The following is a 24098-nucleotide window of genomic DNA, read 5'->3' as shown; positions in this document are numbered from 1 at the left end:
ACATCCAGGACGGTGCAGGCACCCTAACTCCGTCACCTTCTAGGGCTGAGAGGGACCGTCCGCCGCCTTGCAGCCCCGCCGTCTAGCGTTGGTGGAGCGGGGGGGCCGCACAGACTAGTATTGTGCCTCTGTGCAAGCCCATGGTTTCAATACCTAGGGCTTGCACAGGGCTAAGTCCGGCATTCTGTCCAACGTCGCAGGAGAGGATACGTGGAGGGATACTCGCACGTGCTCGCCCGTTGATGGTTTGGGTAAATCAGATCCTTTCAATAGGATGCGTTGGCCCTGTCTTATCTTCATAAAATAAAAAAGAAAAAATAAGTCTTGGGAAAAAGACCCAGATATGTCCCACGGTGCGGGAAAGGATACGCGGAGACGATACTCAACGCGTGCTCACCCGTTGATGGTTTGGGGAAATCGGACCCTTTCAATAGGATCCGTTGCCCGTCTCATCTTCATAGTAAAAATAAAATAAAAAAAGAAAAAAGTCTGGAGCAAAACCAGACGTGTGCCTCCATGGACACTAAGCAAAAAACTGATTTCTGCCCGCAATAGGGGCGAGGGTGTATACTGTGGAGGAGGAGCTAACCTCTTTTTTTCGCTTAGTGTCAGCCTCCTAGTGGCAAAAGCATATACCCACAGTCTCTGTGTCCCCCAATGAGGCGAAGGAGAAACTTAGGTTACTTTGTTATTTTACTCATCAAATCATATTAGCAAATAGTTGTTTACGGCTCTCAGTCTCTTACGGCTACCAGGCTTGTCCTAAATTTGATGTATAGCTATATCTAATGGATGAATTGAGAAAATGAATATTAAATGACACAAACAATAAGATAAAGAAAAGGGATTTATTTTACCAAGAATAATCCATTAAACCCAGAAAAGAATGATAGGACAGTAAAGAAATAACGCTTTGTCTGTTGCAGACTAAGTTGCCAACTCCGTTCTGCATCCTTCCTGCAAAGGTTTAATTGCTGCTCAGTATCTTAAAGGTCAATTCAAGAACTGGTCACAGTGTCAAAATCCCAATTTATAAGCGTAAAAGAAAATAAATGTGTTTTCTACAATACAGGATAACTAATTATACACTATATGTGTAACATTCTGGGGTCCTTCAAGTATGTCTTTTAAAGGGGTTCTCTGAATCTGTATTAAAAAAATAAAATAGTGAGGGTTGTCTACACCCCACATCCAGTCTGAAAGGGTCTGTTCAAGCAGAAAAAAACCTGAACAGAAGACCACCCCTCAGATCATCCTCTGATAAAACAGCCTCTGGTAGAGGGTTGTCTAATACTCAAGACAACTCCTTCAATGCTATATTCCCCAGGGTAAAATAAAAACAACATGTGGTCACTAGTGATGAGCGAGTATACTCGTTGCTCGGGTTTTCCCGAGCATGCTCGGGTGGCCTCCGAGTATTTTGGCGTGCTCGGAGATTTAGTTTCTGTTGATGCAGCTACTAGACAGCCTGAATACGTGTGTGGAAAGCCTGTTTGTTAGGGAATTTCCACATGTATTCAGGATGTCCAGCAGCCGCAAATCATGCAGTTGAGGCGACAAAAACTAAATCGAGCACGCCAAAATACTCGAAGGACACCCTAGCATGCTCGGGAAAACCGGAGCAACGAGTATTCTGACTCATCACTAATAGTCACCCCTACAACATCGCTGTTCCAGTGATGTCGTCACCAGGTCTCCCATTGTTATGCCACGTGAGCACTGCAGCCAATCAACGATCGCTAGTGGACTGCTTCACTCACACTCCCTTTGCACAAACCTTGGATGTCAAACAGAAGTGGGAGAATTGAAGCTGAATAGCGGCCGCTGATTGGCTGCAGGGCTCATGTGACATGTTACAGGAGCTCTGGGAGATGTAAGACATCGTTGAAACGGTAGGATTGGATATGTAACTTTTATTATACAACAGGGAATATAGTATTTGAAAAAGGGTTGTCTGAGTAGTGGTCAATAGGTTTAGGAGTACAAAAACTTGTAATGGAAAAAGCACAAACACCCAGAAAAGATGTCAGGGTCTACAGCTACCGAGACCACACTGTTCGCATGTAGGGATGAGTCTTTATTTTTAGGAATTTTATGTAAACCTGTAAAACCCCAAGTCTCACTGAATATAAAAAAAGAAAAAAAAATAATTCATTCATTACCAGTTCAAAGTACTTAGCTTTTTGTTTTTTTTTTATTAGACAGGATATGCCATTACATTAAGTCTAGTGGGAGCCTCTGCGCCCTCTGACCTCCCCACTATACGGTGCGTAGTAACAACTCTATTCATGTCAATAGGGCTACATTGACATTCTCTGCACGAGGAGCAGGATAGCGGCCGGGCACAAAAACATGGAAGGGGACCTTTCATTTTTTTGCACTGGACTTTCTAACAATAGGTCATAGCATCAGCAGTCGGAACTAGTGATATACCATAACTATGTATTGTAGGAAAACTCATAACATATGAACAGAGCTACATGCTCGATGAAAAATCAAACGTACAACAAATTCTGTGAGATAACTTGTATGCCTGAAATAAAGCAAAAGCTTTTACCATTGCTGATACTAAATATCAGGTGGAAAAACAAATGCAATAAAAAGAAAGTTACGAGACAGGTGAATTAACCTGTGGCTCTTGTGCCAATATCAACAGATTCTGGCACACCATTATAACCCCAGCAGTCCACAAACAGAATTACTGCAGTAGAAACAGGGATTAAAAGAAAATATATATATTAGAGAACTTATCTAGTGGCGACCGGCAGAAATAAAGTAACTTTGGATTTTTTTTGTTCTTTGTTTGCTGGGGCAAATTCATGGATAACTTGGGGCAATTGATTGTATTTGACAATTCATCTTTCGTTTAGCAGTGGAGGGAGGGCAATGAGGCTTGAATATCCCTTTAAGCTCTGGACGAAGAGGACTGTCCGCGTAGTCTAAGAAAAACAAACAACTCATGCTCGGTAATTGGCATTAAAGGGTTCTGGGAGGCGCGATGAGTACCAATCTTTTCCCAAAAGAAAAATACGTAAATAAATTTATGGAACAACTTATTATTCTTCCTGTACTAATTTGTGGATGCCATTGGTGACCATAAAAAAAAAAAATATGACATAGCTTCTCAGTCTACATAAAGTTTTCTATTAATTAAACATGACGTACAATAGAGAAAAAAAAGTGACAAAACGTAAAAAATTTTTCCAACATAAATAAATGAGACTTAGCAGGGTCCACGCCAATGGCAAATAAAATAAAAAAATATTGGGTGCTTCAGATGAGAAGAAAACATAAGCTATCGTGTTGTACTCAGGCTTATGGAAAGACTGCAGCACATTCAGATCACCACCCCTTCTGTGATAAAGCCCTGATTCAAGTGCATCCACCACTGACGTGGGGGACAGCTACTTTGTAGGTATTCCTGACATTTCAGAGAACGATGCTTATGACCTCACTAAGGTACGAGGCACTTTAGCGATGTCACTAGTCCAGATAGTAAATAGCAAAATGAACTACGGAATGAGTCCGCCCTAACAAAACAGCGGCCCCAGGTTTTTATAGGCAGAGTACATTTTGCCTAGAGCCTAGCATATCACACACACTCTCCTCTATACTATCAGTAGCTATGTACAGCTTACACATGTTACTGACTGGGATTGAGACTTTTGTACATGTCCATTGCACCCATCAGAAGACATTCACATGAAGGAAGCAAGATAATAAATATACAGAGTTCCTGTTTCGCAGTCCTTCGGGTTAAGCATGAGGAGCCATGCTGCCATCGTTCAAACCACAGTGCATAGTATCCCGATGATGTCACGGATGGCAAGGTAATGGAAGTGTTCCTTCTTATCCCAATGCATTTGGTTACACATCCAGGAGGTCCTATCATGCATCTAGAACTGTTATTGCACAATACATGAGGACCTGGGAAATCTTGGAAAGCATAAGAGAAAAGTAACATGGAATTTCCTCCCGATGCCTGCGTTTCTCCAGTATGACTAACAAAGCATGTCAGCTGCATGTGCTCAAACAGCTATCAACATGCGCCACAATGCACACTAGTAAAAATGCAGTAAAAAGGAAGTAGTCTTCTTTCATCTCAGTCACCTCTTGTTAAAGGTAAAAGTTCAAAGACTTTAAGGATCAAAGTGCATGATTTTCAGCAGGATTAATCTTCTAGAGGGACTTGGGCTGACATCAACATGTGTCATCTTTAGGGAAAAAAAACAAGAAAAAAAACAACCGTTACATATGTCAGAAGTCATGGCAACTCTCCATTTACTCCATTCCCTAAGTATGTATCTCAGATGTCTGTGCAGGAAAGTAATTCCTTAGCCGAGGACTCATGAGATACGTCCTGCCTACTAATGGCCACATTTCTGTCTGCATCTATGGCTTGTTTGAAAACTAAAAATCTCAGTTTGGAAACAAGACTGGGATCGCGGCTGTAGCCGTTATTCACCCCAGATATTGCATCTGTTTTCTTCTATTTGAAAGTGATCCAGTAAACAAAAAAACAGATCCTTTTCAAATAAAAGAACAACAGAATTCAATTTTACAAGAACGGATCAAGTTGATATCGTTTTTTTTCCAGTTGGGCAAAAAAGTTTTGTTTGTACAACTTTTTTGTCAATGCATTGCTACTGGATCCGATTGATACCCGGACATGTGAACATAGCCTTACAGTACATGACTTCTGGGAGGTAACAAGGACTACTCATGATATTGCTTCCCTCATCACTGTGCATACTAATGCTGATCGAAACATACGGGGGTCTTTCTCCAGGAAAGGAGGCAGATGAGGAGCAATTCAACTAATAAAGCACCTGCATCTAAATGAAGCCATTTATGGACAGAACAATCCCGATATTTAGCAGCATTCAGATCGTGGCGTCACCAAATACCCGTAACACAAAAACCACAATAAACTTAATATAATTTACCTGAGTATAATAAAAGCTACCTGATCGTTTGCACAAAAATTGCTCACTAGAGGACCATGTCCAATACAGGTCTGACGGATGGAGCAGATATCCATCATCCAGAAATTAGTAACCAGTTTTGGCATCTGTTTAATGCACGCACATGTGAACACAGACATGTGTGTACAGTGTAAACTCCTTGCATTGTTTTTTACTTTTTGCAGAGCACACTGTGTATATGTATATTACAGTCTTAAAAGGAGTTGTCCACTACTTGGGCAACAGCTTCCAAATCACTGTTTCCGCCAAATAAAGTAATGACACCTATACTCTGCTGTCAATGCTGTTACAGTGATGTCAATACTGGCTCTCCCAGGGCTCACATGACACTATGTCATGTGATCTTGGTGGCCATTATTGGCCAAATTACTGCTCCCTCCTTCCAAAGTAAATGACATCTGGAGGAAAAGAGAGCTATGGCTGCTCTCACTTACTCTGGATGTCTGATTTACCAGAAGAAGGGGACAGTGTAATGGCTGAACCCCTCTAGTCTCCGTTCCAAGTGCACAAACAGCTTGGTGATAGATTAGCTCATTCGTGTAACCATTGATGCCAGCATCCCAAAAGTTGTCGTACACAAGGCTCCAGACAGCATGTTACTCTTGATACTGTGAGCACCCTGCATGGCCTAAACGTGCTACCTTGGTCTGCAGCGTCTCCAGACTTGTCTCCCATCGAACACATCTGGGTCAACATTAGTCGGCAACTGCAAAGGAGGCTGTCAGCAGGTGATCTTGATTATTTGCTGCCCAACTGCATTCATCGTAGTAAAACATTCCCCAGACAACCATTATTAACCTTACGGTTAGCAGCCAAAGTGTGCAAGTGCGTTTTTCTTCTCCGTGTGGCGCTCATTCTCTATATTGAGTAAATTGAGATGTTTTGTTTCCATTTTTCATCATTTACCGATCGTTAACAAATATGTCTATTCTTGGTGATGGAACTTCAATGTTGAGGAGTGTTTCATTGATTTAGTACACCCTAGGATATTGTATTTGCAAGTCAGTCATTTTTCAGACATCTGCATGTAGACAGTGATATCTGTATGTAGAGTCATTTTTCAGATATCTGCATGTAGACCTAGGTTTAAGTTTCATGTATGTACTCAACACATGATTTATCTTTTATTTTGTGTGGTGTATCTGATGGCAGGATACAAGTCATGGTCAGAAATAGAGACACTTCTCATGCACACATACAGTACGATGGCTTATTCTGTAAAGTCACCAGGAACCACAGTTACTTATTAACTCCAGATTTTCACTTCTGCAGCTTTGTGTTTTATACTACTCCAGGCAATTCCTGATCTCAGGCTTGTGTATGCTGCTCAGCCATGGAAACCAACCTGAGAAGCTCCTGAGGCGCAGACCCTGTGCTCCCAAAGGACAATTACTACATTCTATATGCTTCGGTTACTCAAAGGTGCCATTCAATGAGTCTGTGTGGCCTACCTCGGAGCTCTCTACTTCATAACATGGGCAGCTATCGGAAGGCCCACATTCAATAAATGGTCTGGTTGGAGCGGTGGTGTCTCATGCCAGTGACAACTCTACCGCTAATGCAATTTATGAGGCATGCTGCAGCATGCTCTCATTTATCTGCTAGTGATGGGTGTAACCGACACAGCCCAATACACTTGAAGGAACAAAACCCTTTTTATGTTGCAAATATTTATGGATTTTATCAGAAGGGGCAATATGGGAATACATTTGTATCATAAAAATGTAGAAGTATAGATGGACCGACCATCAGAGCGACCGTTAAGTAGACCGACCACTAGTTTCCTAGGTATGCATCTATGCAATGCCTTACACTCTTACCGTGATACCACCATTTTGTTTTCTTTGGATTTTTGTTGCACGTTCTTACATAAAATGAGTTATCTGGAGGTCGTCTCTGAAATCAAGAAGAAAATAAATAAATAGCTAAAAGCAACAATTCAGACCTACTGATCACTTTGGTAGAGGAATCTCGGATAGTCTGGACGACGTCTTCTGAGCTGCCCATGACAATATTTGGAAACTGGTCTATCAGAAATGATTAATATCAGTAGAAATATTATAAGACGCATGCTGTAAATTATGAGTCCTATGTAAAATAGAGGACAAGGCCTCAGGATAATCAGTGATGTGTCTGTGACAGAGCTCATATTGATTATATCAGAAGGCACAGACCAACAATCCCATACAGGAACCTAAAAAGCAGAGCCCTTCATTTCATGAGCTGCACAGTATGGAAACGCACAATGAGCGGAGCACTGCTACATGATCACCACAGGATAGGATACATTGAGAAATGACATTCATTTATCAATGTAACCAGCAGGTCACTGATTGGTCTCACACAAGCAGCCCAGGTGATGGCCGCAGAGTATGCAGGGACTGCTCATCGATCATATGAAGAAGTAATGAAATCTAGGCTACATTCCTGTGCTAGAAATGAAATGACCTCATTTAGTCTTTACAGATAAAACGCTTTGTCCTGCACCGGACAACTCTCCTGCTGCAGCGAGAGGCGCTGACAACGCCATGTATAAGGATGCCAAGATTGGGAATATTATCTCAGAGTGAATATCTGGGCTTTGATCTGTACAGGATTCACTAACAGTTTAGGCTAAATAGAGCAAGTAGCAACATTTTATGCTTTTATCGGTAAATTAAATGGGTTTTTAAAAAAATAAAATTAGTCTGTAACATTTGCCCTAGACAAGCAGAGATGACGCAGGTTTCAGCATTGATAAAAACTTACCAAAGAAACCATTTTTGTTACTATCGGATGCTCCCTTAATCCGAAGTTCGTATTTTAGTTATATGCAATTTAGCTTCACACGTGCACTTGCAGTCCTCGGCTCCTCTTCACTCTGCCCCGCTGGCACCGCCCTCCATTTCTTGATTGACAGAGGAGAGTAGAGGTGACGCTAGGCAGTTAAGCCGCTGACTCCATTGTTAATCGTGAAGTGCGGTGGCACTGGTGCGGAAACGCAAACTAGAGCCGAGGACTGCAAGTGCACTTGTAAGCTAACTGGCTTACGAGTAAAATATGTATTTCAGAGCACCAGATGGCACAGAAACTGGTTTCCTTGGTGCTTTTTTTCACAGCCCTATCCTGCAGTAACTCTGCTTACATACTGCATATGTTACAAACACTGTACCTTTCACCAGTCTGAGCATAGTAGAAAGTAATTTTACGGGATAGTAGTGGCAGAGCAGGGTAAAAACAGTTCTCTTAATTTATCCTTTCCGTCACAGAAATATTAGCTTGTAACGTTTAGGTTAGAATTTATGTTAAGTATGAGGGAGCGTCACTAGAGGTTTTTCACTGGGGCGTGTAATTCTTCCCCTGCACATCATTGACCAATTATAAGCAGGCAGCATCATAAAGAAGAAAACAAAAACATCCCAGAATAGCTTGGAGCACGTTTCTCAAAACGAGACATGTAACGACAGACAGTCTGCTTTCCTCACTGTGGAGCTGTGTGTGATTATAAAGTGGTTGAGAGAAGTGTAGAGATGACTGTGATTACATCTTTCCTCTCACAGCAGTCCAGTCAGTGTGTGTGGGCGGGGGGGATGCAGCAGAGCCGAGTTTTGTCTCATTACAAACACAACTGCAGCTCTCCTCTCACAGCTCTGTTCACTTTGCTATTCTGTACCTCTCCCAGGCTGGCTGCTGTGAGATGAAATATCCAATGGTGTTAATAATCATACATATCTCTGCACTACGCCAAGAACTTTGTAATAGCACACAGCACTGCTGTGACAAGATCAGACTGTCAGTTTTTACGTGTCTCACACTGAGAAACCAAGTTTAAATTGTTTTTGAGATGTGTTCATTTTTCCCCAGTAAGTAGCTGCATGGTTGTGATTGGTTAACCTCATGCAATGGCAGCAACACACATCCCCAGAGACAAATATCTGGTAACGCCCCCTTGGACTTATAAATTATAACCTAAACTTTACCTGCTAACATGTCTGCAACAAAGAGGCGAAGTTAAAGAATAAAAACTACGTTTTACAAAGCTCTGCAGCCACTATTCCATGAGGTGGTCGGTTTAACATGCTCAAACTGGTGAAAGGTTCTCTTTAACAAAACGAACATAGACCAAAAATGCCTATCAAGTGTGTATCACAGTACTCCAGCCTGGTAGCCCCTTCATGCATCCAGATCCACAGCACAGAATGGTTTTGAAGCTGAGCTCTATTCGTTAGAGCAAGGCCAAGCTGCAGCAGGGAGGGCAGCGCTATTGGAGTGAAGGTGTCTCAGTAACCGCCATACTCTCACCAATCACATAACATGGATACCCTGTAAGAACAGGCCATGAATAATAAATCATAGAAAAGGACTGGGAATTCTAAAAGTAGTAATTCACCACCATAATGTTTATCACTATTAAAGGGGTTTTCATTTTCAATAAAGTGAACCCCAAACGCTGCTTGGGTATCTTGCGTTTTGACTGCAGAGGTGACATTATGACTACAGTCCGCATTGGTGCTGCAACCAATCACTGAGCTCAACGGCTCAGGGTCATCGCCATAAGCTGAGCCACTGATGTCAGCGAGCGGCAGCAGCGGTGATGAGCGCTGTCAACACGACTTCACCACTGCAGGCAAAACACAGAGACCGGAGCAGGATTGGGGAGAAGGCACTGGATTCGCTGAGGGCCAGTACTATCTGGTTTTGCTATTTTACCCACTGAAAGTGGAGTAACCCCTTTCAATCCCTCGCTAAGTACTGATCACCACCAGATTCCTTTTACAGCAGACTGTATTCTTCCAGTGCATTCAAGCAAGCGTGAGAGATACAGAATGCCATTAACGCTCCGTGTAATATATTATTCCTGCATGTAAACTGATGGATCAGCATAGCCACAACTGATATATATACATTTTTTTATATTTTGTATCCAAACTATACTTTATAGCTAGAAGGAAAACCCCATGGTACCTTTTCTTTGCAGCTGGACAGCATGCTGATTATACTAAGACAGACAGATTGCACGGACAGCGCAGGAGACCAATCTTCCGTTAAAATAGATAGACAGATATGACCGTTGCTATAAACGTGAGGATGGACAGGGATATTATCACCGGTGAACATGACCTGCAATGAAAATTAGGGACAAAATTCAAGATATTTGGCAGCTAACAAACAGTCGAATGTCCTCCTGAGCTTCACTACCAAGCACAGTCCTCCCCTGTGTAATATTCCAGTGTGACAATGACAGTAGTCTTCCTCAGCCCATGGGCACTAGACGGACCAGGACGGAGCTCATTAAATGTCTATGGATCTGTCAGGTGGCATCACTACCGTCACATGATGGGTTCAGCACAACTACGTTTTTCTGTTTCCATGACAGAACAGAAATGAAATTCAGAAGTTAGATGGTTTCTATCAAGTGACTGAATTGTGTAATTGTACTTCGGGTACGTGCACACGGCATAATTTTTTAGAGGGATTATAGGTGAAAAAGCACAGCAAGTGTCCCATAAAATGAGCACAGTGCCGGCAGTGTACACATGACATGAGTCCTGTCCTATGTCACCTGTGACCGATGCAGGATTCACAAACAATGAAGCAGCTCAAAGAGGTGACATGCGGATTCTACCGGCGGCTCCAGCTGGGAGGATTCCCGCTCGGTATACCCAACAGTATAGAGTGAAAGAGGAGAGCGCTGGAGAAGCTGCAAGTGCACAGTCGCCTCCGGACACTGATCTCTGAAGTTTATCTGAAATGGCTGGGAAAACCTGGGGACCAAACTGGCATCTAAATGACACCATGGCTTATCGGCCCTCACACTGGAGACTGTTGCATCTAATGAGAAAATTTACTCAGTATTATCACAGGCTAGGACACAGGATCATTACATCGGCAACGCGCAACAAAAAGGTATCCCTCCATGTACGCCCGACTAGAAACAAGTTTAATCTTAAATGGATTTGTAGAATCCGATCTCTAAAGAATATCTAAGGAAAATATGGACAGCCAGAAATATATCACAATCAGTACAGCAAATGTGAGACATAGCGGTAAACCTCCCACTAGAGACAGAACTTATAGGGGCTTTCCCACGAACAAAAGTTAATTTTAGTCAACATATTTTGGAATAATAACAACTTCCACAATTGGATGTCTAACCTCTTAACGTCATTGGACGAGGCGCCTCCCCCATTGGGTGCGGGCTCCGGCGATGAGCCTGCACCTTTTCTGGGACATGACAGTTGGTCTGATCAGCTGACATGTGCCCGGAACAGCGCAGGAAGCAGGGCTGTGGAGTCAGAGTCGTGGAGTCGGAGCTCATTTTGGTGGAGTCGGAATAAAATGGTCCGACTCCTAAAATATATAATAAATTGGGTACAGTAGTTCAATGCACAATGTGCTGAATATTTTTTCATAGGAATTTGTGAAAGTTATGAAATGTCCTATAAATGGCTGTTCTATTCCTGATCTAAGGCTACATTCACACACAGCGTTTTTTGAGGATACGTTTTTCAGCTGCAAAAGCAGACCAGGTTTTTAAAAAACCGCATCACCTGAAAGGTTTTTGAGCTCACAGATAATGTTTTCAATAGCAAAAGCAGATTAGAAATCTGCTCTATCCATTTATCCATATCTGTCTATCCATATCTTATCTGTACCAAAAAGAATGAAAGCCGGGTAGCACACAGACTAACACTCTTTTTTTTTTTAGCACCAGTCAGGTACACCTCATAGCTGCCAAAAAGGACGCCCAGAACAGGCATTGCTTGTCTTCAGTAATACATCAACATCAATTGAATCAATTGATAGTTGGAATAAATAGACTGCATTCACCACATCTTAAGGTGCAGGCTTTATTTTCAAGTGTAGGGGTGTGCAGTATAAGGTTCTGCATCAGCTAAGGTGTGCAGTATGAGATTCTGTGGAACAGTATGAGGTTCTGCCCCCCCTAGTTTTCATCCTGGCTAAAACCGTTTCTTATAGATATGGCGAACCCTCAGGTAATCCTAAATGAAGGTTAATGGACACAGGTGACTGAATTGAAGGAATTGCTTAATCACCTATTTACCGTGACTAAAAAATTACAAGCTGAGGATTTAACTCCTGGAATTTTCATAAGGGAGTGGAAGAACCTGCTATGTTGCCTGTCCCAAAGAGGAGATTTAATCGAAGATGGCATTTCTGCTTCAATAAAACAGAGAGAGACACAGCTATTGGAAAATAAAAATTTTCTGGCAGCTGTTTATGTGGACACAAGTCATCGTATATTGCTTGATGATCAACAGCTTACTAAAGGAAAAGACGCTCTGACTGAGGTAGCAGTTAGGATGAGTGGCCTACAGGAGGACTGCCAGGCGCAATAGGACTTGGGTCCTGACAGTGCTACTGCTACCATATCTTTATCCTCATCAGGTGACTTTGACAAGTATTTGGATGATATGGAGCAGGCAAAGCGTTGCTGCAAGGAAGAAGATTTCACTCCGTCTCCTATAGCAAGCAGATTGACCATATTTCAGCAACATTTTTCACTTGCTCTCAAAGAAAAAGAAAAATTCGACCGTTCATCAAAACTGACTGTGCATGAGGCAATTCCTTTATATCCGGAAATTGTTAGAGATGTTCCCATGTGGTTATGGCTTTGCCTCCAACCCAAGTTAGTGTAGAGAGGTTGTTCTCTAGCCTTAAAATTATTAGGTCAGATTTGAGGTCATCTATGAAGGAGGATCTGATGGAGGCAACTCTATTTCTTAGAACAAATTCATAGACTGCACAAATGTTATTTAGTATGTTTTTGTTGAAAACTGTTTTTTGCCACTTACATAGTTTATTACATAGTGAATATATATATATATATATATATATATATATATATATATATATATATATATATATATATATATATATATATATATATATATATATTCGATATTACATAGTGTATTACATATTTACAATTTATTACAGGTTTTTTGTGTTCTAAAGTTGTATTCCAATAAATAGAACATAATATATATCTAAATGTCTTGATTATTGTATCATAACAATTATTAAATGTCTGATGTTCACATTGTACTACAATAAATTTTTAACTTAAATATAAGCAATATATGTTGGAGTCGGAGTCGTGGAGTCAGTGGAAGGGAAATTGAGGAGTCGGAGTTGCAGGTTTGGCTTACCGACTCCACAGCCCTGGCAGGAAGCACGTCACTCCCTCCTCCCATCGGCGTCTGTGTCACATGACCGAGGGACGCCAATTGGTTGGCATGACAACCCGAGGTCATGAGAAGGACCCTGTGGTTGTCATTGCTGGATTGATATGAGCACCGCATGGTGGTCAGCACTCATAGCAAGTGAGCATTTCTGTTACATAGAGCAGGGCTGCAGCTCTGCTGTATGTAGCAGAGGCGATCGGATGATCGCAGCTTCTAGTCTCTCATGGAGACTACTGAAGCAAGTAAAAAAAAAATGTTTTTAAAGATATATGTAAAAAAAAATATAAACGATCAAATCACCCCCCTTTCTCCCCATTCAAAATAAAACAATTAAAAAAAATCAAATGTACACATATTCAGAATCGTACAGTCTATCAATATATAAAAAGAATCGGTAAACGGCATAGCGAGAGAAAAAAAAGCCAGAATTACGTCTTTAGTCGCTACAACATTGCAATAAAATGCAGTAACGGGCGATCAAGAGGTCATATCTGCACCAAAATGGTATAAATAAAAACGTCAGATCAGCGCGCAAAAAATAAGCCCTCATTCGGCACCAGAACCCGAAAAATGGAGACACTCAGAAAATGGCAATTTTTTTTTTTTTTACAAACTTTGGAATTTTTTTTCACCACTTAGATAAAGAACCTAGACATGTTTGGTGTCTATAAACTCGTAATGACCTGGAGAATCATAATGGAAGGTCAGTTTTAACATTCAGTGAACCTATTAAAAAAGTCAAACAAAACACGACATGGTAAAAGCCAATAGCGTCGTTCAAAAGTGCAACTTGTCCCGCAAAAAACAAGCCCTCACATGGCCATTTTGATCAAAAAAAAAAAAAAAAAAAGTTATTGCTCTGAGAAGAGAAGCAAAAAAAATGAGAATGTAAAACCAAAAATACCTCTGATCGTTAAGGGGTTAAATAAAATATTCCTGTGCTGAGAAAATCTTATTAATGTGCCCCTGCTACGTAATGGCTGTGTCTGACCGTACAGGAACATGGTCTGAACATACCACAACAACTGGGCAGGGGAGAATGTAAAAGAAACATGGATTTTTGTGATAAACTCACCGTAAAATCTTTTTCTCCGAGACGCTCATTGGGTGACACAGGTACTGTGGGTGTATGCTACTGCCGCCTGGAGGCTGACACGAAGTGAAAAAAAAAGGTTAGCTCCTCGTCCGCCGTATACACCCTCGCCCTGCTAGCAGGCGGAAATCAGTTTAGTGCAAAAGCAGTAGAACAACAAAATCAGCCTTAATGCAGGTAACATGTCCAGTAAAAAAAAACACCCTAATATCAAACGAAAAAGCATGTTAATTAAACAAACAGGAGCCAACTGGCTAACAGGGTGGGTGCTGTGTACCCCAAAGAGCGTCTCGGAGAAAAGGATTTTACGGCGAGTTTATCACAAAAATCCATGTTTCTCCTTCGCCTCATTGGGGGACACAGGTACTGTGGGACGTCCTAAAGTAGTCCCTGGGTGGGAAGTTGACTCACCGATCCAAGCTACATGCATCTCCTGTCTTAAAGGTGCATCACCGCTGCTTGGATAATTGTTGTGAATTCACTTTTTGGTCTGCCTCTGGTTGCTGGTGAGGGTGGTGGAGCTGGTTGTATTGACAGAGGAGTCGTGAGATCTCTTTCCGGGCTCCCTCTGGTGGTTGCAGGAGGTAATGAAGCGGATCTAATTAACAGAGACCTGCCACCTGATGAGGACGACGATTGGATATCTGGAGTCTCTGACTGGATTTAAGACAGACGACTCCCTCTATCCCTGCTGGTGATTTTTCCTGCCTCCTGAGGTCTTAGCTTGAGAATGCAGGGACTGAACTGGAAACTAAGTGTTCTTTGCTATTGTTCACATTTGATTTGGTTTTGTCTATTCAGTTTAGTGTGGTCAGCCACTGTTACTGTTTGTGCCAGTTTGCTTTTTGTCCCTTATTAGATTGGCCTCTTTTTGCTCTGTCTTCAGAATATGCCAGAGTGCTGATATAGTGGGTGAAGTCTAGTGACTTCAGGGTATTTTTTGTTATCAGAAGGGTTAGGACATTTTTGCAGGGTTTTTTGGTGTGATTGCAGACAGCATCTTTCCTTTCCTTTCTAGTTAGTGTGGACCCCATTGTTTGCTCAGCCTATTTTCCTACCTGTGTTTGAGTTTTCATCTTGTCTCACCGACAATATATATTTGGGGGCTATCTATTCCTTTGGGGTCTGCTCTGGGGCAGTTTAGATTTCCCCTTTTCTTGCTTTAGGCTTATTTGGTCCTCCGGCTGTGTCGAGGCATCTAGAATCAATGTAGGTATGCTCCACGGCTACTGCTAGTTGTGTAGATAAGATCAGGGGTCTGCAATCCGCTTAGTTACCAACCTCTCTGGTTTTCTGTGGCTTAGCTTGGTCTTGTTTTCCTCCTCGGTGACCCAATCACAACAGAGAATCCTTCTACCCAGGCTCGCATCCGCTGACGCCTGAGTATGGATATTGTAATGTTTGGCAAATGTGTGCAGGCTGGACCAGGTCGCTACCTTGCAAACCTCTTCCGACGAAGCCTGGTGCCGTAGCGCCCAAGAGGCGCCCACTGCCCGATCAGAGTGTGCTCTGATCCCTACTGGAACTGGCGCACCTCTGATGCAGTAGGACTCCTGAATAGTCAAACAAATCCATCTGGCTATGGTCGATTTTGAGGCAGCGAGTCCCTTCCTGCGCCCCTCGGGGAGCACGAACAGAGTGTCTGTCTGACGAAAGGGTGCTGTCTGTGACACGTACCTCCGAAGGGCTCTTACCAGGTCTAACGTGTGAAGAGCCTTTTCCACACGGTGTACCGGTGCTGGACAAAAAGAGCAAGACAATATCCTCATTAATGTGAAATGAGGAAACGACCTTCGGCAGAAAGGGAGGGGCTGGTCTGAGCAAAACCTTATCCTTATGGAAACTGAGAAACGGGGCTCGGCAGGATAGGGCCGCCAGCTCCGAGACCCGCTTGATAGAAGTTATGGCTACCGGGAACACCACCTTCCAGGAAAAGTACAACAAAGAGACATCCTGTAGCGGTTCGAATGGGGCTTCCTTCAAAACGCTTAAGACAAGGTTAAGGTCCCAGGCATCCAGGGGCGCCCTATAGGGAGGTACCAAATGGGAGACTCCCTGGATGAAAGTCTTCACCTGAAAATTGGTAGCGATTCTGCGCTGAAACAGGACAGATAACGCAGATGTCTGTCTCCTGAGGGAGCTTGGGGCTAACCCCGAGTCTAGGTCAGACAGGAGAAAGGCCAAGATGTTAGGGATAGTGAATCTTAGTGGAGAACAACCGCAGCCTCGACACCAAGAAAACCTTCAAGGTGTGAAGGTAAATATGTGCTGAGGCCAGATTCCGGGCGCTAACCATTGCAGCGACCACCTCGCGCCCAAACCCCACCTGGGTTAGAATCCAAGATTCAACGGCCATGCCATCAAACACAGGGCCCGAGCTCGGGTGGAAGATCGGGCCCTGGGACAGTAGATCTCTGGCAGTCGCCAAGGAACGTCGGCGAGCAGCTGTACTAGATCTGCGTACCACGCTCGACGGGGCCACTCTGGGGCCAGCAGAATCACTGGAACCCCCTCTGATTTGATCTTTTTGATGACTCTCGGAAGTAGTGGCAGCAGGGGAAATAGATATGGGAGGCGAAACTGGTTCCATGGCAGAACCAACACATCCACAGCGATTGCCTGCGTGTCCCTGGACTGAGCGACAAACGTGGCATTCACCCTGGAGGCCATCAGGTCCACATCTGGTGTCCCCCACTGTTGGCAAATCTGCTGGAAGATCTCAGGGTGTAGTGACCACTCCCCGGACGCAAGACCCTGCCGGCTGAGGAAGGCTGCCGCCCAGTTCTCCACGCCCGGGATGTGGACTGCCGATATCACCGAGTGGTTCCTCTCGGCCCAATGAAGAACGTGCCCTACCTCGCGCATGGTTGCCCTGCTGCGGGTGCCCCCTTGATGATTTACGTAAGCCACCGCCGTGGCGTTGTCCGACTGAATCCGGATGGGGCGGCCTGCTAGAAGGTGATGAAAATGTTGCAGAGCCCGCCGAATCGCTCGTATCTCCAACAAGTTGATCGGGAGGCGTGCCTCCTGCGGCAACCACCGTCCTTGGGTCGTGTGGTGGCGAAAAACCGCTTCCCAGCCGAGGAGGCTGGCGTCGGTTGTGACCACCAACCAATGGTCTGGGGGAAAAGGCTCCCCTGAAGCAGGGAGGAACTGGTTATCCACCACTCAAGTGACTGTCTGACCTGAGAGGACAACCGGCATCGGTGATCGAGCGTGGATGGGTTCTTGTCCCAGGATGACAAGAGGGTGTGCTGCAGGGGGCGAAGATGGAACCGGGCGAACGGTATCGCTTCCATTGCCGCCACCATTTTTCCTAGCATCCTCATCCCGATACGGATGGTATGAGGGCCTGGTTGGCGAAGTGTCCGGACTCCCTACCGGAGAGCTAGGGATTTGCCCGGAGGGAGAATTACCAACCCTCGGAAGGTGTTGAAAATCATCCCTAAAAAGGAAATCCTCTGAGCTGGAACAAGGGATGATTTCTTCATGTTGACCAACCACCCCAAGCGGGAAAGAGTATGATGTTGACACTTTCCTCACATGCCCGAATTGAAGGGCCCTTGACCAAGAGCTCGTCTAAGTAAGGCAAGACGACTATGCACCGGGAGGGCAGGATGGCCATGACGACCGCCATGACCTTCGTGAACACTCTGGGGGCGGTGGCAAGCCCGAAGGGCAGCGCTGCGAACTGAAAATGTAGACTGTTGATGGCGAAGCATAGAAATCTTTGATGCGGAGGGAAAATGGGGATATGTAGGTAGGCATCTTGGATATCGATAGAGGCCAAGTATTCCCCCTGCCCCATGGCCGAAGTGACTGAATGGAGAGACTCCATCCGGAAATGTCTGACCCTGATGAATTTGTTCAGGGAGCTTCAGGTCCAAAACAGGTCTGACAGTCCCGTCCTCTTTGGGGACTGAGAATATGTTGGAATAGAAGCCATGGGCCTTTTCGTGTTCTGGCACAGGAATAATGATTCCGTTGTGCTGAAGCGATTCGATGTCTCCTAGCAAAGCTCTTGCCCGAGTATCCACCTTGGGAAAACGGGAAAGAAAAAACAGTCTTGGGGGGTACCTGACAAACTCTATCTTGTATCCTGATGACACCGGCTCTCTTACCCATGTGTCGTGTGCGACGGTGAGCCAGACGTGGCGAAACCAGAGTAGGCAGCTGCCTACCTTGCTGGTGTCGCCTGGCAAATGGCTCGAGTCATTTGGCTGAAGATCTTTGGGACCTGGATCCCCTCGACCTGGACTGGTGAGTACGCATTCTCCCCAACGGGTTGGCTCTATATGATACCTGTCAATCTCTATCCTCGTTGGGGCGACCTGAAGTGGTGGAATTGGCCGCTGTAGTCCACCCGGGGTTGCGAAAGGCCCAAAAACGTGAAACTGGCGACGAAACAGCGGTTTGACCTTTTGTTGAGGGAGAAAACCGCTCTTTCCTCCTGAGTCAGAGGTGAGCTTATCCAACCTCTCTCCGAATAGGCAGCTGCACTGATACGATAGAGAAGTCAAGGATGTTTTGGAGGTTGAATCAGCCCGCCATGTCCTTAACCATAGAGCTCTCCTAATGGAAATTGCATTTGCGGCAGCAAGTGCCGCGCAATTGGCCGCATCCAAACATGCATTGATTAAGTAGTCCCCAGCCATAGCGATCTGACACGCGATCTCTGATACTTGCGCAGGTAGGTCCCTATCCTGCAAGACTTTGTTCAATGATTCTGTCCAAGAAATCATGGCCTTGGCCACCCACGTTGCCGCGAACGAGGGAAAGAGTGCTGACCCTAATGTGTTGGGAGTTCATTTTCTGGTCTACCAGTTGTGAGTTCTCCTTCCAGGCTCCCTCTGGTGGTAACAGGAGGTAGTGAGGCTGATTTAATCAGTAGAGATCCGCCACCTGATAATGAGGATGACGATTGGACCTCAGGAATCTCAGATTGTATTTAAGACAGCTGACGCCCTACTATGGTGATGGTGATTCCTTCTGCTTGTCAGGTCTTGGTTCTCAGCTCTGTTCCAGTCAGCTCAAGCTAAGTTTCTCTGCTAATGTTCACACTTGATTTTGTTGTTCTATTCAGTTTTTTGTGTGGTCAGCCAGCCCCGGCTGGGGGTGTGCTGAATTTCCACTCTTATTTATCTGTATTTGCCAATTTGCTTTTTGTCCCTTATTAGATTGGCCTCTTTTTGCTCTGTCTCAGAATATTTCAGAGTGCTAATATAGTGGGAGAAGTCTAGTGACTTCAGGGTTATTTTTGTTATCAGAAGTGTTGGACATTATTTTGTAGGGTTTTGGGCAGATTGCAGACAGTTTATTTCCTTTCCTCTCCTTTCTAGTTAGTTTGGGCCCCATCGTTTGCTCAGCCTATTTTCCTGCCTGTGTTTGTGTTTTTATCTTATTTTCCCCTTTTCTTGCTTTAAGCTTATTTAGTCCTCCGGCCATGACGAGGCTTCTAGGTTCATCGTAGGTACGCTCCACAGCTGCTGCTAGTTGTGTGGTTAGGAACAGGGATCTGCAATCTGCATAGTTACCAACCTCACTGGCTTTTCTGGGCTTTGCATGTTTAGGTTTTTTCCTCCTCGGTGACCCATTCATAACACTGATGCCTCAAATTATGAGCGAGCCAAGCACTCTATGAGACGATCCGTGGGATCCTTAATAGAAGAAACACTAGGTACGGATAACAGGGTTTTAGAGGCCAAATGTGACATGGGTTGATCCACCGTTGGGGATTCAGTCCATTTTTTTTTTTTTTATACAGAGGTTCGGGGCAAACCTCGCTTCAAGCGCCTGGCACGAGAAGCGTCTGTCCGGCTGCTCCCTGTGTCATTGCACTAGGTCCTCGAACTCTGGGTGAGTGCAAAATCCTCTATGCGGCCGCTTAACTCGCTTAAATGACACCTTATGGCCCGAAGCCAAGGTGGAATCATCCTCAATCCCCAAAGTCTGGTTGACGGCTTCGATGAGGCTATCCACTGTTTCACGACACCCCGGAGTATCTAGGTCAAGGGGTTCGTCCGAGTCGAAATCTGAGCTTTGCTCGCTATCGACTACCAGTGAATTTGAGCGAGAAGTGGAACTCACGGATGCCGAGGTACGGGAGACGCCGTGTTGGTTCGTTTCCCCCGCGTCTGCCTGGAGTGAGGGCGGCCCCTGCAGGCCAGAGGCTCTTGTGAGGTAGAGGACCCCTCTAAGACAGGCGAGCCACTGTCCCTGCCCCTATCTGGGGAGTGAAGGGACTCGATTGCTCTCGTTAGCGACGCCATGGACTGCAACATTGATAGGGCCCACTCCGGGGGACTTGGCTCGGTCGCAGGGGAGGGCTCCTGGGCAGGTTCGGAATCGCAGGCTTCGCATAATCGCTTGCTCTGCGACCGCGGAAAACAGCCCAACAAGAGATGCATGCAGCGCATAGAAATGTGTGCGTCTTTGCTTTTTCGGACATGCTGTATCTGCCAGGCATCAGCACTGCAGACCGCTGTGTGGGGGGGGGGGGGGGCGGGGGAGCACTCCTCGTTTTCCCGTAGTGTGGCCTCTCGGGTTGGGGCAGCACTTACCCCAGTCCTGTGCCCCCACGTGTCCTGGAAGTGCCGGGCATTGCTCTAGCTCAAAGAAGCACGCAATAGCTGCGGGGCGGGCCGTCGGCAGAAGAGGAGTTCTGGGGGCAGTACTTCCGGTTTGCAGCCTAGCGCTGGTCCGAAGCCGGGGGCTCAATTTCTTCGGCGCCCGCCGAGGCCACTGGGACAAAGCCGCCAGAAGTGACGCAAAGAAGGAGGTGGCCTAGCTCCGGCCGAAGCCGCGGGCTCAATTTACAGCGCCTGCCCACGATGGGGGGTGCGGACCCACCTCCCACGGAGTTCCAGGCCAAAGATACATGGCCGGATGTTAGGACCCGCCGTCTTGTGCGACGGGGGGGGGGGGGCGCTAAATTCGGATGCTGCCGTTCTGACCCCCTAGCAAAAATCTAAGGGCTCCAGCCCTGTGGACGCTGCTGCAGGAGCCCTCCCTGGCCATCCCTCCCCGTGACGATGCTTCAGCTTCCCAGCTCAGGTAGAGGACACATATAGGACAGTGCAGGCACCCTATCTCCATCTTTCCCTCCCGGGAAGAGGAGAGGGACCATACGCCGCCTTGCAGCACCGCAGTCTAGCATTGGTGGAGCAGTGGAGGCCGCAAGGACTATGCTTGTGACTCTGTACAGCCAAGGGTTTCAACACCTTAGGGTGGTCAGGGCTAAGTCCGGCATCATGTTAAACATCGTGGGAGAGGATACGTGGAGGCAACACTCGCATGTGCTCGCCCGTTGATGGTTTGGTGAAATCGGACCCTTTTAATAGGGTCCGTTGCCCCTATCTCATCTTCATGGAAAAGAAAAAGAAAAAAAGTCTGGGAAAGAAGACCAGACGTGTCCCACGTTGCGGGAGAGGATACGTGGAGGCGACACTCGCACGTGCTCGCCCGTTGTTGGTTTGGGGAGATCGAACCCTTTCAATAGGGTCCGTCGCCCCTGTCTCATCTTCACAGGAAACCAAAAAAAGGCTGGCGAGAAACAGACGTGTGCCTCCAACGGACACCAAGCATGAACCGATTTCCGCCCGCAAGCAGGGCGAGGGTGAATACGGCGGAGGAGGAGCCAACCTCGTTTTTTCCCACTTAGTGTCAGCCTCCAGGCGGCAGTAACATACACCTACACTGCTCGTTTATAAAAAAATGTGTTACCTCACAGTAAGAATGATCTGTAATCCCCTGCTGTCCTGTCTGAATACTCTCTTTTCCATTCTCCCCTGCCCAGGAGCTGTGGTATGATCAGACCATGTTCTTGTACGGTCAGACACGGCCATTACACAGCAGGGGCACATTTATAAGATTATCTCTGCACAGGAACATTTTATTTAAACACATCCAATAGTGGAAATTATTATTATTCCAAAATCTATTAATTAAAATAATTTTTTGTTCATGGGAAAACCCCTTTAAGAATGTAAATTAATTCTAATATCCCTTATATGGGGGTTCCCGAGTCCTGTGTGACTGAAGCAGTAGTGAATGTGAAACCTATGGTTTCTGGAAGTGGCAGTGTTCCCACTGCTGCCATAGGTGGTAGTGACGTGGTGGTCATGCATGTGAACTAGCAGAAATGAGTCAACAGGATGGCAGGAACCTGGTCCGGTGTCCAGATCAGTACTCTGTGGCCACTGGACGGGAGCGCTGTAACCCGCCTACTACATCCAGAGATACCCTTGATTAGACAGCGTGGAGCAATGTTGTGGCGTGACACACGTGAGGCCGCGACAGGTCAGCTAATCAAAGAAACGCACTAGCGCTCCATTCACAAAGAGGGCTCGCGTTCTAAACATTGTATGTGGGATAACCTCTTTAGAGTGGAAAATTCTCTGTAAAACACCATGAATTTTGCATTATCCTATGAAAAAGACTACACAGCACTACTTATGAAGCCAGAGAAATATAGAGGTGCAGCATAAAATCACAACAGTCATGTACATCTTTACCTGAGGAGAATCAAAAGGATATCGACTGCTGAACTTAAATAAAAGCTGAAACTTCTCTCCTTCGTACAGCGTCCCTGGCGCTCCTTCCATGTCTACAATCCACCTGAAAGTGTAAGGGAGAATAAGCCGCAGGAGACGACAATCACATGGCACACACTGCTCGACAGACGGCTCTGAGACTGTCGCACACATATGCAGTCATTCTTTCTACTTTTTGCAGTCTGTCTGTATAACACACCATTGTGTAATGTTCATTTACCAGACTCACACCTGTCTGTAACAGCGGCAATATGGCCAGTACCAATACCGATATTCTAATGTTAACACGCTAACCTATTCAATAGGCAAAGTGAGTGATGACATAGAGCTGCATTGTGGTGTGCGCACAGCCCTGGCCATTTATATATCATGTCTATAGTACTGGGGTGGCATTTGTACATGAATGTGATTATCGGACCAGCAAAAATGATAAAACGACAAAATTTACTAGAATGTGACAACTTTTCATCATTCTGTCAACATCACACCTCACCACTTGTGCCCTCGACCCACTCCCGTCTCACCTCATCCCTAACTTGGCCACAGTCTTCATCCCATCTCTAACACACCTCCTCAACCTTTCATTTACAAATGGTGTCTTTCCATCATCCTTCAAACATGCCTCAATCACACCCACCCTCAAAAAGCCCTCCCTTGACCCATCCTCTGTGTCTAACTATCACCCGATATCTCTTCTCCCTTACGCCTCAAAACTACTGGAACAGCATGTATATCTTGAACTGTCCTCCCACCTCTCCTCCTGTTCCCTCTCTGACCGGTTATAATCTGGCTTCCAACTGCATCACTCAACTGAAACTGCCCTAACTAAAGTCTCTAACGACTTACTAACCGCCAAGAGCAAGCAACGCTACTCTGTCCTCCTTCTCCTGGACCTGTCCTCTGCCTTCAACACCGTAGACAATTCCCTCCTGCTACAGACTCATCTCTTGGCATCACAGACTTGGCCCTATCCTGAATCTCACCACACCTAACATTTAGTGTCTCCCTCTCACACACCACCTCCTCACCCCGCCCCCTGTCTGTGGGTGTTCCGCAAGGCTCTGTCCTAGGACCCCTACTATTCTCCATCTACACCTTCAGCTTGGGACAGCTCATAGAATCCCACAGTTTGCAGTATCACCTCTATGTCGAGGACACGCAGATCTATCTGGAGCCAACCTCGCCTCCTTACTGACTGAAATCCCACAATGTCTGTCTATTATCGCGGCCTTCTTCTCTGCTCGCTTTCTCAAACTGAACATGGACAAAACAGAATTCA

The 24098-nt window shown here is 45.4% G+C and overlaps 1 protein-coding gene across 2 annotated transcripts in view; it reads right to left on the bottom strand.

The window, feature by feature from the left end:
• Positions 1–834: 834 nt before the first annotated feature.
• The window catches only part of UBE2W (ubiquitin conjugating enzyme E2 W), a 55619-nt gene continuing 32355 nt past the window's right edge, over positions 835–24098 (bottom strand). For both annotated transcript variants that reach the window (XM_073550786.1, XM_073550787.1), the window contains exons 3-6: positions 22781–22883; positions 9930–10085; positions 6806–6881; positions 835–4214 (exon numbers count right to left, since the gene is read on the bottom strand). In XM_073550786.1, coding sequence (XP_073406887.1) covers positions 4201–4214; positions 6806–6881; positions 9930–10085; positions 22781–22883 — 349 coding nt within the window. In that variant the 3' untranslated portion in view covers positions 835–4200. The remainder of the gene's footprint in view (positions 4215–6805; positions 6882–9929; positions 10086–22780; positions 22884–24098) is intronic.

Source organism: Dendrobates tinctorius, unplaced genomic scaffold (genome assembly GCF_039654945.1).
Source record: "Dendrobates tinctorius isolate UK_male_01 unplaced genomic scaffold, ASM3965494v1 ptg000169l, whole genome shotgun sequence".
NCBI lineage: Eukaryota > Metazoa > Chordata > Amphibia > Anura > Dendrobatidae > Dendrobates > Dendrobates tinctorius.
This window is presented reverse-complemented; position numbering and strand designations above follow the sequence as displayed.